The sequence below is a fragment of the Chelonia mydas genome, chromosome 23, assembly GCF_015237465.2.
Source record: "Chelonia mydas isolate rCheMyd1 chromosome 23, rCheMyd1.pri.v2, whole genome shotgun sequence".
Classification (NCBI taxonomy): Eukaryota; Metazoa; Chordata; order Testudines; family Cheloniidae; genus Chelonia; species Chelonia mydas.
In genome coordinates, this window is record NC_051263.2 from 7,853,154 (window position 1) to 7,866,513 (window position 13,360).

The window sequence follows — 13,360 nt, forward strand, 5'->3', positions numbered from 1 at the left end:
AGCTAAAAGTCAGCATGTGGACGGGAACAGCTGCCCCGTTGGCATTCAGTGGGCACAGAATCTCCCTGGGCAGAGCCAGGGTCGACCCAGGCACTTCTCCAATCTACCTGAACTGGGTTTCTAGCTGCCCTGGGGAGCCAGGACACCTGGGTTCCATGCCTGGCTCGGCCCAATGTGCTGGGTGACCTTAGACCTTCCCTTCTGTGAGTCTGCCCCGTGTCCATCCAGCCTGGGAGCTCTCCTGAGCCAGGCTGTCTCCCCCTTAGTGTCTGGGCAGCGCCCGGCCCATGGGGCCCCATTTGGGGTTGGTGCTACTGCAGTCCCCATGGCCTGAGGGCAATCTGAGACAAAGCTGAGGAGGGGTCTCGAGTCTGCCACAGGCGTCTCTCGGTGCCCCATGCTGGCGTCTCCCCATGGCCCCAGCCAGCGCCAAGCCCATGTTGGCAGCAGACGTGGGAACCTCGCGTTGGCACTGGGCGGGCGCTTTCGTCAAGGCCCAGCGAGGGATCACGCTGGCATCAGGCTGTTTCCGGCTCTCCCGGCTGGGGAGAAAAGCTGGGAAAGGTTGGGGGGCTCAGGCCCTGCAGGGAGAATAAAGACCCCCCCCACACACACACACACAACGGTTTGTGGCTCTCCTGATTTCGGAGGCAGTCTGGCGAATGGGGGGCCTGGCTCTGCTCTTCGGGCACCAGCCGGGAGCGTCCGCTCGGCGAGGCCCGGTGGGAATTGGGAGCCTAAAGAGCTTGGCGGAGCTGGGCCTGAGCTCCCAGAATGCACCACAGTTGGCAGCATCCCTGGCGTTGGGGTTGGAAGGGGGCTTGGGAACGGGAGGGGCTAGGCGGGGGGGGAGGCAGCTGTGCCCACGCATGTCCCCCGGAGTGGAGTGTGCGGCAGGCCACGGGGTTGGCCACTCGTGGGATTTCAGGGGGTGGCTCTCTGCAGCGCTCCCCCAGCACACCTGCTCAGCCCTCCCCTGAGAGAGCCCTCCACTGGGTTGTTATTGTAGGGTCTTTCAGGAGCGCTGGGCTGGACACTGGTTTGTTACTGAGCAAGGAGGCTGCAGGTCTGGCCCATCTGCCCTGGGTGCTGCTCCTGGTGGGGGCAGGGGGATCCCTGCTCCGACCCTGCTCCAGCGCCTGGCTCCAGGTTCCAGCAGCTGGGTCGTTAATGCGACGGGGAAGGCAGATGGATGCTGGAGGGGCAGGACGCAGCTCTGCAAGGGATGAGAGGGGGGCACCGTGTGCCCAGGCACCAGCCCCGCACCACAAGGTTTCGCATCCTGGCCCCGGGCTCTGAGAGTCAGGTCAAAGGTCACACAAGAGTCCTGGCCCCCAGCGCCCCCCCACTAAACCCTACTCCTCTCCCAAAGCTGGGCATGGGAACCCAGGAGTCCTGGCACTCAGCCCCCGTGCTCTAACCTATATTTCTATATTCTGTCTAGACCCCACTGCCATCCAGGAGTCCTGGCTCCTCCAGCGCCAATTACCAGCCCTCAGGCCTCTCTCATAGAGGGGACTGAGAACCCAGGAGTCCCGACCTCCAGCCCTCCCCTGCTCTACCCCCTGGACCCCAATCCCCTCCCTCCACTGCCTTATACGTTGAACGAGGCCCGTGAGCCATCCTGCCTGGTTCTCCCTTCGCTGGAGCAGCCCAAGGAGCTAGTGCAGGAGGTGCAGCGATGGCCCCCCCCACGAGGCTGCTCCCTACCCCACCAGTGGATGGGGGCTCAGCCACCGAGTGGGACCCAGCCATTGTCATGGGCTGTTCACCCCACGTGAGCCACTCAGCCCCGGCTATGCGCAGGGGCCAGGCCAGAGCCCTCTTTGTCAGAATGGGGCAGAGGGGGGCAGAAGAACCAGGGTCCTGCACAGAAGTGGGGGGCAATGGCTGGGTTGGGCCAGGGTTCTGGTCCCAAGCCTGTCCCAGATGTTTCCTTGCCCTGCTGTTGGGAATCCTACACTGCCCACAAAGGTGCCACCCTGGTGCTGGCACTCAGCATGAGCTGTGGGTCATGCCCTCCACGCTAGACAGGCAGCTGTATCTTGGCACTAGGCACAGAGCCCCTGTATAAACAGCCCCCGTGCCCCACCCCAGAGGTGGTTGCATCTCAGCACTGCATAACAAACCATTCTTCGGTCTAATCTTAATAAATCCTCCTTGACCTTGAGCTGACTGGTAAAGGTGCCCCCCGTGCCCCCCGCTGCCTCTCCCGGGGGCGGGGGCGAGAGGGTGACAGGCAGTGACCGCTCAAGCAGCGGCTGCCTGACCCCGGCGCTGCTCCCCACGTCACCAGGCAGGGGGCTTCGCAATGGGAACATTCCCAGGAATAAACAGGAAGCGCTCAGGCCCAGGAATCTCCCACGCTCCCCGTGCCAGGTGAGGCGCCCCCTGCTGCCTGGTGAGGGGAGTTACCCCACCCCCCTGCTTGCCCCCCATGACCCCTTTGCAGCCGCGGTTTCTCCCTGCGTGGTCCTGAGTTGGGGGAAGCGCGGCTGGGACACCGGCGACCTCGGCGCTGCTTCAGCCAGCGTCTTGGCGGTGGAGTCAAAGGGGGAGATTTTCCCTTTGCCTGTTTGTTTAGTTTTCTCTCTTGCCTAATTCCACTTGATCCCACCACCCACCCAGCTTCCCTAAGGTCAGTGCCCTCCCTCGCCCCCAGAGAACCCAGGAGTCCTGGCTCCCAGCCCCCACAGTCGGACTGCCCTGTATGGCAGACACACTGCCGGGTCTCCAGCTTCTGTTGGTGCTGCCCAGATCCGGCCCAGGGCAACGGTGACCCCATCGTCCTCCTCCCCAAGCTGTTCCCCTCAGAGCTCTGCGCCCCACCCAGGAGGGCAAGGAACCCCACACAGGCCCTGACGGATTCCTGCAGCCACAGCAGAGAGCCCAGCCGCCAATGGGCCATGGAGCCTGAGCTCCCCACCCGCTCCAGGGGACCTCCAGGGCTGGAAGGGGGGCACTGGCCCTGCCACTTCTCCGCCCAGACCTCCTCTGGGTTCTATTCCCAGCTCTGGGGAGGGAAGGGTGTCTAGTGGTTAGAGCAGGGGGGGTTGGGAGCCAGGATTCCTGGGTTCTACCCCTGGTGTGGGGAGTGGGGTCTAGTGGTTAGAGCACAGGGCCTGGAAGGCACAACTCCCGGGTTCTATCCCTGGTTCTGGGAGGGGAGTAGGGTCTAGTGGTCAGAGCAGGGGGGGCTGGGAGCCAGGACACCTGGGTTCTATTCCCATTTACCCTGCCTGTTTCCCTTCACGCACTGGGGGCTGGGGAATTTGTTCAGTGCTTGGAGCTCCCCCGGGGAGAAAAAACCTGGAGCTGAGCCAATGGCTGCGGCCAGCTGGGGGCGGGGAGCCCTGCCCTTCTTCACTGCAACCCTGCTTCCGCCCAGCCCTGCAGCTCTCTCCAGGCTGTTCGCACGGCCCTGGTGACACGGGGCCGGCCCTGAGCAACCCCCGGCTAGGAGCCACCTGGCCTGGCTGGGCCCTTGTCCTCACACGAACTCCGTGACCCCAGAAAGGGGGTGAGCAGCTGGTGGGGAGCCTGGGTGAGACTGTGCAGCGCTGAGCACAGCTCATCCCCATGGATAGCCAAGCCCCACATCCTGTGCTGGGGGTTCGGTCTGGGGGAGGGCCCGGCTCCGTTCTGATCAGCCCCAGCAGACTCCAGGCTGCAGCAGCCAGGGGCAGCGGAGAGGGACCCTGTGATGGGGGTGATGGATGGGAGCAGCATGCCCCAGGGAGGCCGGTCCGATCCGGGGCGAGACTCGGGCCGGGAGGGGGCCCATGAGTGGGGGGGTGAGAGGGGAGTCAGGACTTGGTGGGGCAGGGGGCAGAGTGGTCAGTTGGGGGCAGGAGCTTAAGAGGATAAACCCACCAGGGACCCTCCTTTTCCTTTTGTCGCCCTGGGCCCCCAAGGTCAGGGAAGCACCGGGGGGTTCATTACAGCTCATCAGAGGAAGAGACCCCAGCCATAGCTCATGGGCCTCCCCCCATACTCCTTCCCGAATCATAGGGAAACCCCCGCAATGCCCCGCAACCCTCCCCAGCCACCAGCGGGCAGTCAGGAGACACAGACCCCACTGCGCCTGTGGGGAGACACTGTGAGTCCAGGGTCCTTCCCGTCCCTGCACACTAGGGAAGGGCCCCAGAACGCCTCCCGCACCACCCCCGGGGCCCTCACCCAGCACCCACATGCAGCCCCCTCTGGGCAGAGCCCGGCAGCGGCTCAACAGCCCGGCCCGACAAGGAGTTAGGGAGAATCTCGAAGCCAGGGGAAGTGGCCGAAGGCGGGGTGGGGGGGGAAGAGCCGTGGGAGGGGCCTCTGCGGGGCAGAGTCAGGAGCTATTCTACGGCTCTTATCAAACGCAGCCCCCAACTGCACAGGGCTGGCGGGCTGCGTGGAGCAAGGGGGCCAGCGCTGACAGCCGGGGAGACGCCCCCTACCGAGCCCCCGGACCCCGGTCCATGGCGGCCCCCCCCAGTCCCCCTGCCGAGCCCCCCGCCCCGCTCCACAGCGTCCCCCAGTGCCCCTGCCCTGATCCACAGCGCCCCCCCAGTCCCCCTGCCGAGCCCCCCGACCCCGATCCACAGCGCCCGCCCAGTCCCCCTGCCGAGCCCCCGGACCCCGATCCACAGCACCCCCCCAGTTCCCCTGCCGAGCCCCCGGACCCCGATCCACGGCGCCCGCCCAGTCCCCCTGCCGAGCCCCCGGACCCCGATCCACGGCACCCCCCCACTCCCCCTGCCGAGCCCCCGGACCCCGATCCACGGCGCCCCCCCAGTCCCCCTGCCGAGCCCCCGGACCCCGATCCACGGCGCCCCCCAGTCCCCCTGCCGAGCCCCCGGACCCCGATCCACGGCGCCCCCCCAGTCCCCCTGCCGAGCCCCCGGACCCCGATCCACGGCACCCCCCCAGTCCCCCTGCCGAGCTCCCGGACCCCGATCCACGGCACCCCCCCAGTCCCCCTGCCGAGCCCCCGGACCCCGATCCACGGCACCTCCCCAGTCCTCCTGCCGAGCCCCCGGACCCCGATCCACGGCGCCCCCCCCAGTCCCCCTGCCGAGCCCCCACCCCGCTCCACAGCACCCCCCCAGTCCCCCTGCCGAGCCACCACCCCGCTCCACGGCGCCCCCTAGCGCTCAGCCCTGACTGCCGGGGACACGCCCCCTGCCAAGACCCCGCCCCGCTCTCCTGGCCCCGCCCCCAGGCTCTGACAAGCCGCCAGGCGCCGCGCTCCACCTCAGCTCCTGGGGGTGGGCGGGAAATGGGGTGGGAGACACGTGGGGTTGCGGCCCGTGCTCTAATTTGCATATCCATGAGCTAATTTACATACTCGGGCAAGGATTTGCCTATACTCGGGCGCCGCACGTCTGGAATGCATACCCAGCTATTGCATATTCATGACTTCTTTTGCATACCCACCTTCTAATTTGCATATTGATTAGACTTCTCCGGCGGACGCACTGCGCAAACTCGCATATTCATGAGCATCGTTTGCATATTATGCGCCCCGCCCCTTCAGTCGCGCTGCAGGCGGCGGGGGCGGGGCTTGCGCGCTGACGTCACGGCGGCGCGGCGCGGGGCCGCCGGGAGGGAGGATGGTGGCCGGCGCGTTCCCCATCGCGAAGCTCCTGTACCTGGGCGTGCGGCAGCTGAGTCGGCCCCTAGCCGCGCGCATCAAGGCAGGGGCTCGCGCCAGCCCCTTTTTCCGGGCCTACGTCTGCGGGCCGCCCGCGCAGCGTGAGTGACAGGCCGCGTGCGGGGCGCTGAGCCAATGGGGCGGGGCTGCAGGCCAATGGGGCTCCGGAGGGGCGGGGCTGCGAATACAGAGAGCCAATGGGGCGCATGCGGGGGCGGGACAGAGAGGTTTGCGGGCCAATGGAGGCGGTGCGGGGGCGGGGCTGGCTCTCTGCAGGCCAATGGGATTGTTGCGGTGACGGGGCAAAGAGCCTAGCTGGGCAATGGGGGCGCGGGGCGGAACCGGGGTCCCTTGAACCAATGGTTGGAGACTGAGGGCGGGGCGTGGGTCCAGAGGGCCAATAGGCGGAGCCCATGGGCGGGCCCACGGCTCACAGTGAACAGGCACCCACAAAGCAAAGCCGTGAAGTGACCCTTGACACGCCCCCGCACAGCTCCCTGATTGGGCCGGGCCGGCGGGGGCTGCGGGTCGGGAGCGAGGGGCACCGGCAGGGCTGGGGGGGGGCCGGGCCGGCGGGGGCTGCGGGTCGGGAGCGAGGGGCACCGGCAGGGCTATGGGGGGGGGGGCCGGGCCGGCGGGGGCTGCGGGTCGGGAGCGAGGGGCACCGGCAGGGCTATGGGGGGGGGCCGGGCCGGCGGGGGCTGCGGGTCGGGAGCGAGGGGCACCGGCAGGGCTATTGGGGGGGGCCGGGCCGGCGGGGGCTGCGGGTCGGGAGCGAGGGGCACCGGCAGGGCTATGGGGGGGGGCCGGGCCTGCGGGGGCTGCGGGTCGGGAGCGAGGGGCAGCGGCAGGGCTATGGGGGGCCGGGCCGGCGGGGGCTGCGGGTTGGGAGCGAGGGGCAGCGGCAGGGCTATGGGGGGCCGGGGCCGGCAGGGGGCTGCGGGTCGGGAGCGAGGGGCACCGGCAGGGCTATGGGGGGGCCAGGCCGGCGGGGGCTGTGGGTCGGGAGCGAGGGGCACCGGCAGGGCTATGGGGGGCCGGGGCCGGCCGGGGGCTGCGGGTCGGGAGCGAGGGGCACCGGCAGAGCTATGGGGGAGGGCCAGGCCGGCGGGGGCTGCGGGTCCGGAGCGAGGGGCACCGGCAGGGCTATGGGGGGGGCCAGGCCGGCGGGGGCTGCGGGTCGGGAGCGAGGGGCACCGGCAGGGCTATGGGGGGGGCCAGGCCGGCGGGGGCTGCGGGTCGGGAGCGAGGGGCACCGGCAGGGCTATGGGGGGGGGCCGGGCCGGCGGGGGCTGCGGGTCCGGAGCAAGGGGCACCGGCAGAGCTGGGCAGAACCCGGGGCTGGGCTGGGCTGGCAGCCCCCCCACTCATGCCCCTCCCCCCTGCAGTGTACCACTGGGTCGAGATGCGAACCAAGATGCGGATCATGGGCTTCCGTGGCGCCACCATCAAGCCCCTGAACGAGGAGGCGGCAGCGGAGCTGGGCGCGGAGCTGCTGGGCGAAGCCATCGTCTTCGGCGTGGGCGGCCTGTGCATCTTCCTGGAGTACGCGCGCCAGGCCTCCAACACCCGGAGGAAGGAGGAGGAGCAGAGCAGCACCCTGCTGGGCCTGCAGGAGCAGGTGGCCGAGCTGGGCCTGGCCGTGGAGACCCTGGACGCGCAGCTGCGCGAGGTGAACCGCCTGCTGCTGGACGTCTCCACCAAGAAATAGGGGCCCCCCGGGGCGGGCTGCCAAGGAGGAGCCTGGCACGTGTGGGCCCTGCCCACCGGTGCCGGGGCGCGGAGCTGGCTGGGGCCGGGAGGAGCCTGCGCTGGACCAAGCGAGCGAGACAAGCCCCCGTGTGGGCTGGGGGGTCCCGGCTCATGACCAGCCTCGGCTCCTGCAGAGTCTGAGTTTTCTACAGTGTAAATAGTCATCCATTAAAACCCACCTGCTGCTGAGGAGGCGGAGCCATGATTGGGGCGGGGCTGGGGAAAAGGGGCGGAGCCATAGGTCTGCCAGCAGCACTCCTTTGCGCCCGGGGCTCCCCTAGAAAGTGGAGCTGGTCCCAGCTCATCCTTCCCCGGGCTCTGCGATCGGCCCCTTCCCTAGGGCCTGTCATGGCTCGGGCAGCAAGGGGCCCAGCCAGAGCCACCTCCCTTCCGGGAGCCTGGCCGAGGGTGCACTCCATGGGGCGGGGTCCATGGGGCAGCCTGGCCAGAGTGATTCCTAGGGGGAGCCACTGGGCGGGGCTGCATGGGCAAAGCTGATTAATGCAGCGGGGCAGGGGTTGGAAGGCTCTATGCACCCCCCTTCCATGCAGGCCCAGGGCCCCCCAGCTCCTCCAGTCCAACAGGACCCACATGGCCAGGCCCTGCTGCTGGTCTAGCAGGGGCAGGGGCTGCCCTGGACACTTTCTGCCCTAGCCCAGAGAGGTGGGGCTGCTCCCCCAGGATTCCCCCGTGGCTGGTGTTAGCAAGGGCATCCTTGGCTTGGTCTAGGGATTGAACCAGCCTGGGCTGGCTGCTTCCTTAGTTTGGCTCTGCCCGGAGGGGGAGGAGCCACGGGGAGGGAGGCTGGGAGGCCTGGTTCTGGGAGTTAGGTGGGGAGGGGGCAGGGATGTTGGGGAGGCCTGGTTCTGGGGCGGGGGGAAGGGGTGCTGGAAAGGCCCACACTGGCCCTGGATGGTGCGGAGGGCTTGAGCAGTGTGGGGCCTCAGCCCTGGGAACAGAACCCAGGTGTCCTGTCAGCCCCACCACTCTGGACCTTAGCGAGAGCCCCCTGGCGCTGCTGACGGGGAGCCATTTGCTGGCCATGCAGCCCATGTGGGGGGCAACACCTGCTCACAGGGCCTTGAGCAAGAAGGGTCCTGCCTGATGGGCAGCGTGGGGTTGAGAGTTAGAGGGAGGGATGTCAGTCCTGGTTGCAGTTGATTCAGAGGCCTGGGGCTAGTTTCCAAGCAGTTATTGGGGGGGTGCCATGCCCAGGGCATGTGCCCCCCATGGGAGCACCCTGCCCAGGGACCTGCCCTGCACGTCAGCCCTGCTGGCCCTCCCCCGCAGCTGCAGGGAGCAGGGCTGGGGCAGGCAGATTTAGGATAACTTTATGCCAGCCCCTCCGCCCCCGCCATGGCTGGGCCTGGAGAAACCGGCCGACAGCTGCCCTGCTCGAGTGAAGCCCTAGGGTTTGCCACCCGCTCCCCATCCCCCCCAGTCCGGAGTCCCTGAGCGATGCTCTGGAACTGCTCCCCATGAAGCCAGTCAGGACTCGGGGCAGTCGCCTTCCTGTGAGCAGCCTGTCTGCAGGACACACAGCTCACCCAGCTTCCACCTTCCTGGGTCTGCCCTCAGAGCATTCAGCCTCCTCTGCCCCTCCCTGCGCTTCCCACAGCGAGTCCGCTCAGGCGGGGCTCCTGGGGAAGCCAGAGGGTCCTGCCCCCCCAACTTTACAGTCAGACGTGAGACTCACCCAGCCAGTAAAACAGAAGGTTTATTAGATGACAGGAACATGGTCTAAAACAGAGCTTGCAGGTGCAGAGAATCGGACCCCTCAGCTGGGTCCATATTGGGGGGCAGTGAGCCAAATAACCACGGCTGCACTTCTCTCCATGTCTCCAGCCAGCCCCAAACTGAAACTCCCTCCAGCCCCTCCTCCTCTGGGCTTTGTCCCTTTCCGGGCCAGGAGGGCACCTGATTCGTTTGTTCTCCAACCCTTTAGCTCTCACCTTGCTGGGGGGAAGGGCCAGGCCATCAGTTGCCAGGAAACAGGGTGTCGGCCAGACCCCTGCACACACCTGCCCTCTAGGGCTCTGCAGTGATCATACACCCTTATCCCGCCACCTAGACACTTAAGAACTGCATAGGGGAAACTGAGGCATCCCCACACTATTCAGAGGAAACATTAAGAACAGTCCCACTTCGTCACATCTCTCCCCCCCCTTCGAGATCGAACTGAGCGGGGTCACTTTAGCCAGTGACTTGGGGAAGTTCGAAGCCACCAGCGTTCCCATGGATGCCCCAGCATCTCTCCCATTCCTTGGTAGGAGTTACACCAGGCCCTTCCAGTTTCACGCCCTCCCTTAGGTCGGGGGTGGTCGATAGCACTCGCAGGCCACATGTGGGAAGGTTTATGCGGCCCGTGCCCTTTGGCCACCCCCAAAACCCCAGGGGGGTCAAACTGGGATTGGGTCTTCTCCCCAACAAACTGGCCAAACACAGGCACTTGGTTATGGAACTGTTTAACTTTCTTAACAGCTTTCACTCCATCTGAGACCTTCTCAAAGCTATCCACACTGGATCCTTCAACAGGACAGTCAGTGGATCCATTCACAACGGAAAATTTCTGGCTGTTAGAAACTGAAACTTTCTTGATTAAATCACTTTCACACCCTTCAGTTGCAGTAAACTGCTTGCAAAGACTCCATGAGGATTCCTTTCCCTAGGGCTTTTCTAGGCAACAATTCACCCCTCACAGAAATTCTGCTCTTACCCTCTTCACCTAGGGCATGCTCTAGAGAAACACTTTCCTGAGCAACAACAGACTCTTCCTGGGTCTCCCTTACATCCAGAATTACCTCTGGCCCGTCAGGCGGATTCCTACACAATCCCCTTTCAGGCAAACTGACAGACTTCTTAGATAACAGGTCAGAAGCATTCTCCTTCCCTTCACCACACACTAGTTCAGGAATCTTTTCCTTCTTGCTACAGGTTTCCACACCCTCAGTAGGTAACAAAATCACATCACCTTCATGCTCTGCTTCTGCCCTGGCTAGGATCTCACCCTGATTAGACAGAGTTGCTCCACCCTTTCCCAACAACACACTAGCAACAGGCAAAATACAAGCACCAGAATTGTCTGGTCTCTGGGATTTTACATAGACACTAACTGGATGCAACCTAGTTACAGAGCCATTCTCCCGAGCAGACACAAACTTGTTAGGACCCTTCCCTTCCTGGGCTTTAGCTGAATCCAGAACCAACTCTGAGACAACTGCACTACCCTCAATCATAACAAGCTGAAAAGGCCCCTTTTGTCTGCTCCACAAAGAAGAGTCGGACACACTTTCTCATTTCCCAGACACACAGCTTAGGATCTCATTCCCCTTGTCCCAGCACACAAGGCTGGTCACAGACAACTGCTTGGAGATCAGGGTAGCTCCCTTCATAGGCAAGTCAATACCCCTGATAGACACAGGCACATTTCCTTCATTGTCCCAATTCTCCACCCAGCTAACAGGTAAGGTCCAGGGACACTCATCTTCCACTCTCCTCGCCTTCCCACCCTGCTGACTAGACACAGCCATCAGCTCACAAGGCTGCCTAGGCTCATCCAGACTTTCCTTACCAAGCACCTTGCCACTCCCAACAGATCCCCTGCCCTGCCTGTGTCTCCCCACACTCAGCTGGGGTCTCAGCTCCCACTGTGCTCAGCGCTGCCCTTGCTGGCCCAGTGGGGGTAGGCAGCGAGCTCGCTGCTTTCCTCACTGCATCAGAGCCAGCGTGAGCCCCCTCTCCAGTGTTCAAAGGGGCGGGGAGCATCTCTCTGTCCCACCCAGCCCCAGGGGTCTGGTTACAGGCAGGCAGGTAGCCTGAGCCTAGCGGCTCCTCCCCCCTGCCAGCCAGGTCATCTGCATTTTCACTGACCATTTCCCTCTCCGCCGATTGGTTCCCTGGATTCAAATTCAAACCCTTGCCCGTCACACGAGCAAGGCCTGGATCCTGTCCCAAAGAGAGACAGTCGCCCCACAACAGGGTTTCGCAGCTGGTGTCCTGGAGAACCCCAACGACCAGCCAGCCCGACCCCTCCGGGGTCTGCACACGGGTCTGGGCCATAGGCAGGGCGAGGCGCTTCGTCCCTGAGACCCTCACCCAGGTCACACAGCCCCTCAGCATCTGAGGCTGCACCACCCAGGGCCTGACAACAGTTCTCTCTGTCCCAAGATCTCGCCACCCCAGGAACATCTCCCCATTGACCATCACCTTCCGCTCCCACTGGGGGTCCGAGGGGCCTGGCCCCAGGAAACTCCACACAGACATATAGGTTGGGACCAGGAGTGGGAGCCTGTCCACCTCCCCACCCATCTGGCTGACGGAGTCTATGGCCTTGGGACCCAGCAAGGGAGCTAGACACCGGGGCTTTTCCGCAGGTCCCCCTGGTTCAAATCGCCAGCCTGCTCAAAGGCAGTGACGTGGCATCCACATCCCCCCCATCCTTAACCAGGGGCAGCAATTTAGTCTCGAGGTTCCCTGCGGAACTGGCCCCCCGGGGTCTATCCCCACTCACCCCGGGGAGGTCCCCTAGGCCTCTCCGCTCCACCACCGCCAGTTCATGCTGCTGCTGCTTCTGCAGCTCTTTCTCGGGCTCAGCTCCAATCCCGTCCGTCTCCGATCCCCCGATGGGGAACCCGATCGTGAAGATCCCCGTCTGGTCGGGGACAGGAGTCTTGGGGATGCCTGGCTCCCACTCCTGCTGCAGCCCCATTTGGGGTCAGGAATCTGTTCCTTAGAGCGGTCATCCCCCTCCAGCTGCACGATGAACTGTGCTTTGGTGAACTTTCCAACGCTCAACCCTTTCTTTCTGCACAGGGTTACAATGTCCTTCTTAAGGAGACGGTGACAGACCATCACTCTGCTCTTCCCAAGTTGTTGTGGACTCACAGGCCTGTGTGCTCTCAGCTCCCCACGGTTTCCAGGCAGAACCCCTAGTGTGCCAGCCCTTCCCGAGGTCACCACCTCTTTGCCAGGGTCGAACGGCAGACTCCTCCGCCCCTGGGACCGCTCGCTGCAATCCCACGGGGAACCCTGTTACTGCAAAAGTCCTTCTCTCTGGTCACACACTCCCAGGGGTTAACCGCCCCCCCGAAACCGCTCCTCTCTGAGCCTTCAGCATGCCTGGTCCTCATCAATCCCCCTTCGTTTTATTGCTCCCCAGTCACTTACTGCAGGAAGCGCCATCCACAGCGTGCAGTACATCCCACCTCTGCCACCAGTTGTCACGGAGTCCCCGGGCGATGCTCTGGAACTGCTCGCTACGAAGCCAGGCAGGACTCTGGGGAAGTCTCCTTTCTGTGAGCAGCCTGTCTGCAGGGCAAACAGCTCACACAGCTTCCACCTTCCTGGGTCTGACCTTGGAGCATTCAGCATCCTCTGCTCCTCCGTGTGCTTCCCACAGCGAGTCCGCCCAGGAGGGGTCCTGGGGAAGCCAGAGGGTTCTGCACCCCAACTTCGCAGTCAGACGTGACTCTCAGCCAGCCAGTAAAACAGAAGGTTTTTTAGACGACAGTAACATGGTCTAAACCAGAGCTTGTAGGTGCAGAGAACTGGACCCCTCAGCTGGGTCCATTTCGGGGGCCAGTGAGTCAGACAACCACGTCTGCCCTTCACTCCATGTCCCCAGCCAGCCCCAAACTGAAACTCCCTCCAGCCCCTCCTCCTCTGGGCTTTCCCCTTTCCTGGGCAAGGAGGTCACCGGATTCCTTTGTTCTCCATCGCTTTAGCTCTCACCTGGCGGGGGGAAGGGCCCAGGCCATCAGTTGCCAGGAAACAGGGTGTCGGCCATTCTCTGTGTCCAGACCCCTGCACACACCTGCCGTCTAGGGCTCTGCAAAGAACATACACCCTTATCCCAGCACCTAGAGACTTAAGAACTGCACAGGGGAAACTGAGGCACCCCCACACTATTCAGAGGAAACATTAAGAACAGTCCCACTTCGTCACACCCCACAACTGTGTGTGATGAGGGGG

At 64.4% G+C, this 13,360-nt stretch overlaps 1 protein-coding gene across 1 annotated transcript; it reads left to right on the forward strand.

The window, feature by feature from the left end:
• The first annotated feature begins 5,531 nt into the window (after nucleotides 1-5,531).
• OPA3 (outer mitochondrial membrane lipid metabolism regulator OPA3) lies at nucleotides 5,532-7,579 on the forward strand. Its single transcript, XM_037884476.2, has 2 exons — nucleotides 5,532-5,739; nucleotides 7,027-7,579. The coding sequence occupies exons 1-2, from the start codon at nucleotides 5,598-5,600 to the stop codon at nucleotides 7,347-7,349; spliced, it is 465 nt and encodes a 154-aa protein (XP_037740404.1). The 5' UTR covers nucleotides 5,532-5,597; the 3' UTR covers nucleotides 7,350-7,579.
• The last annotated feature ends 5,781 nt before the right edge of the window (nucleotides 7,580-13,360 follow it).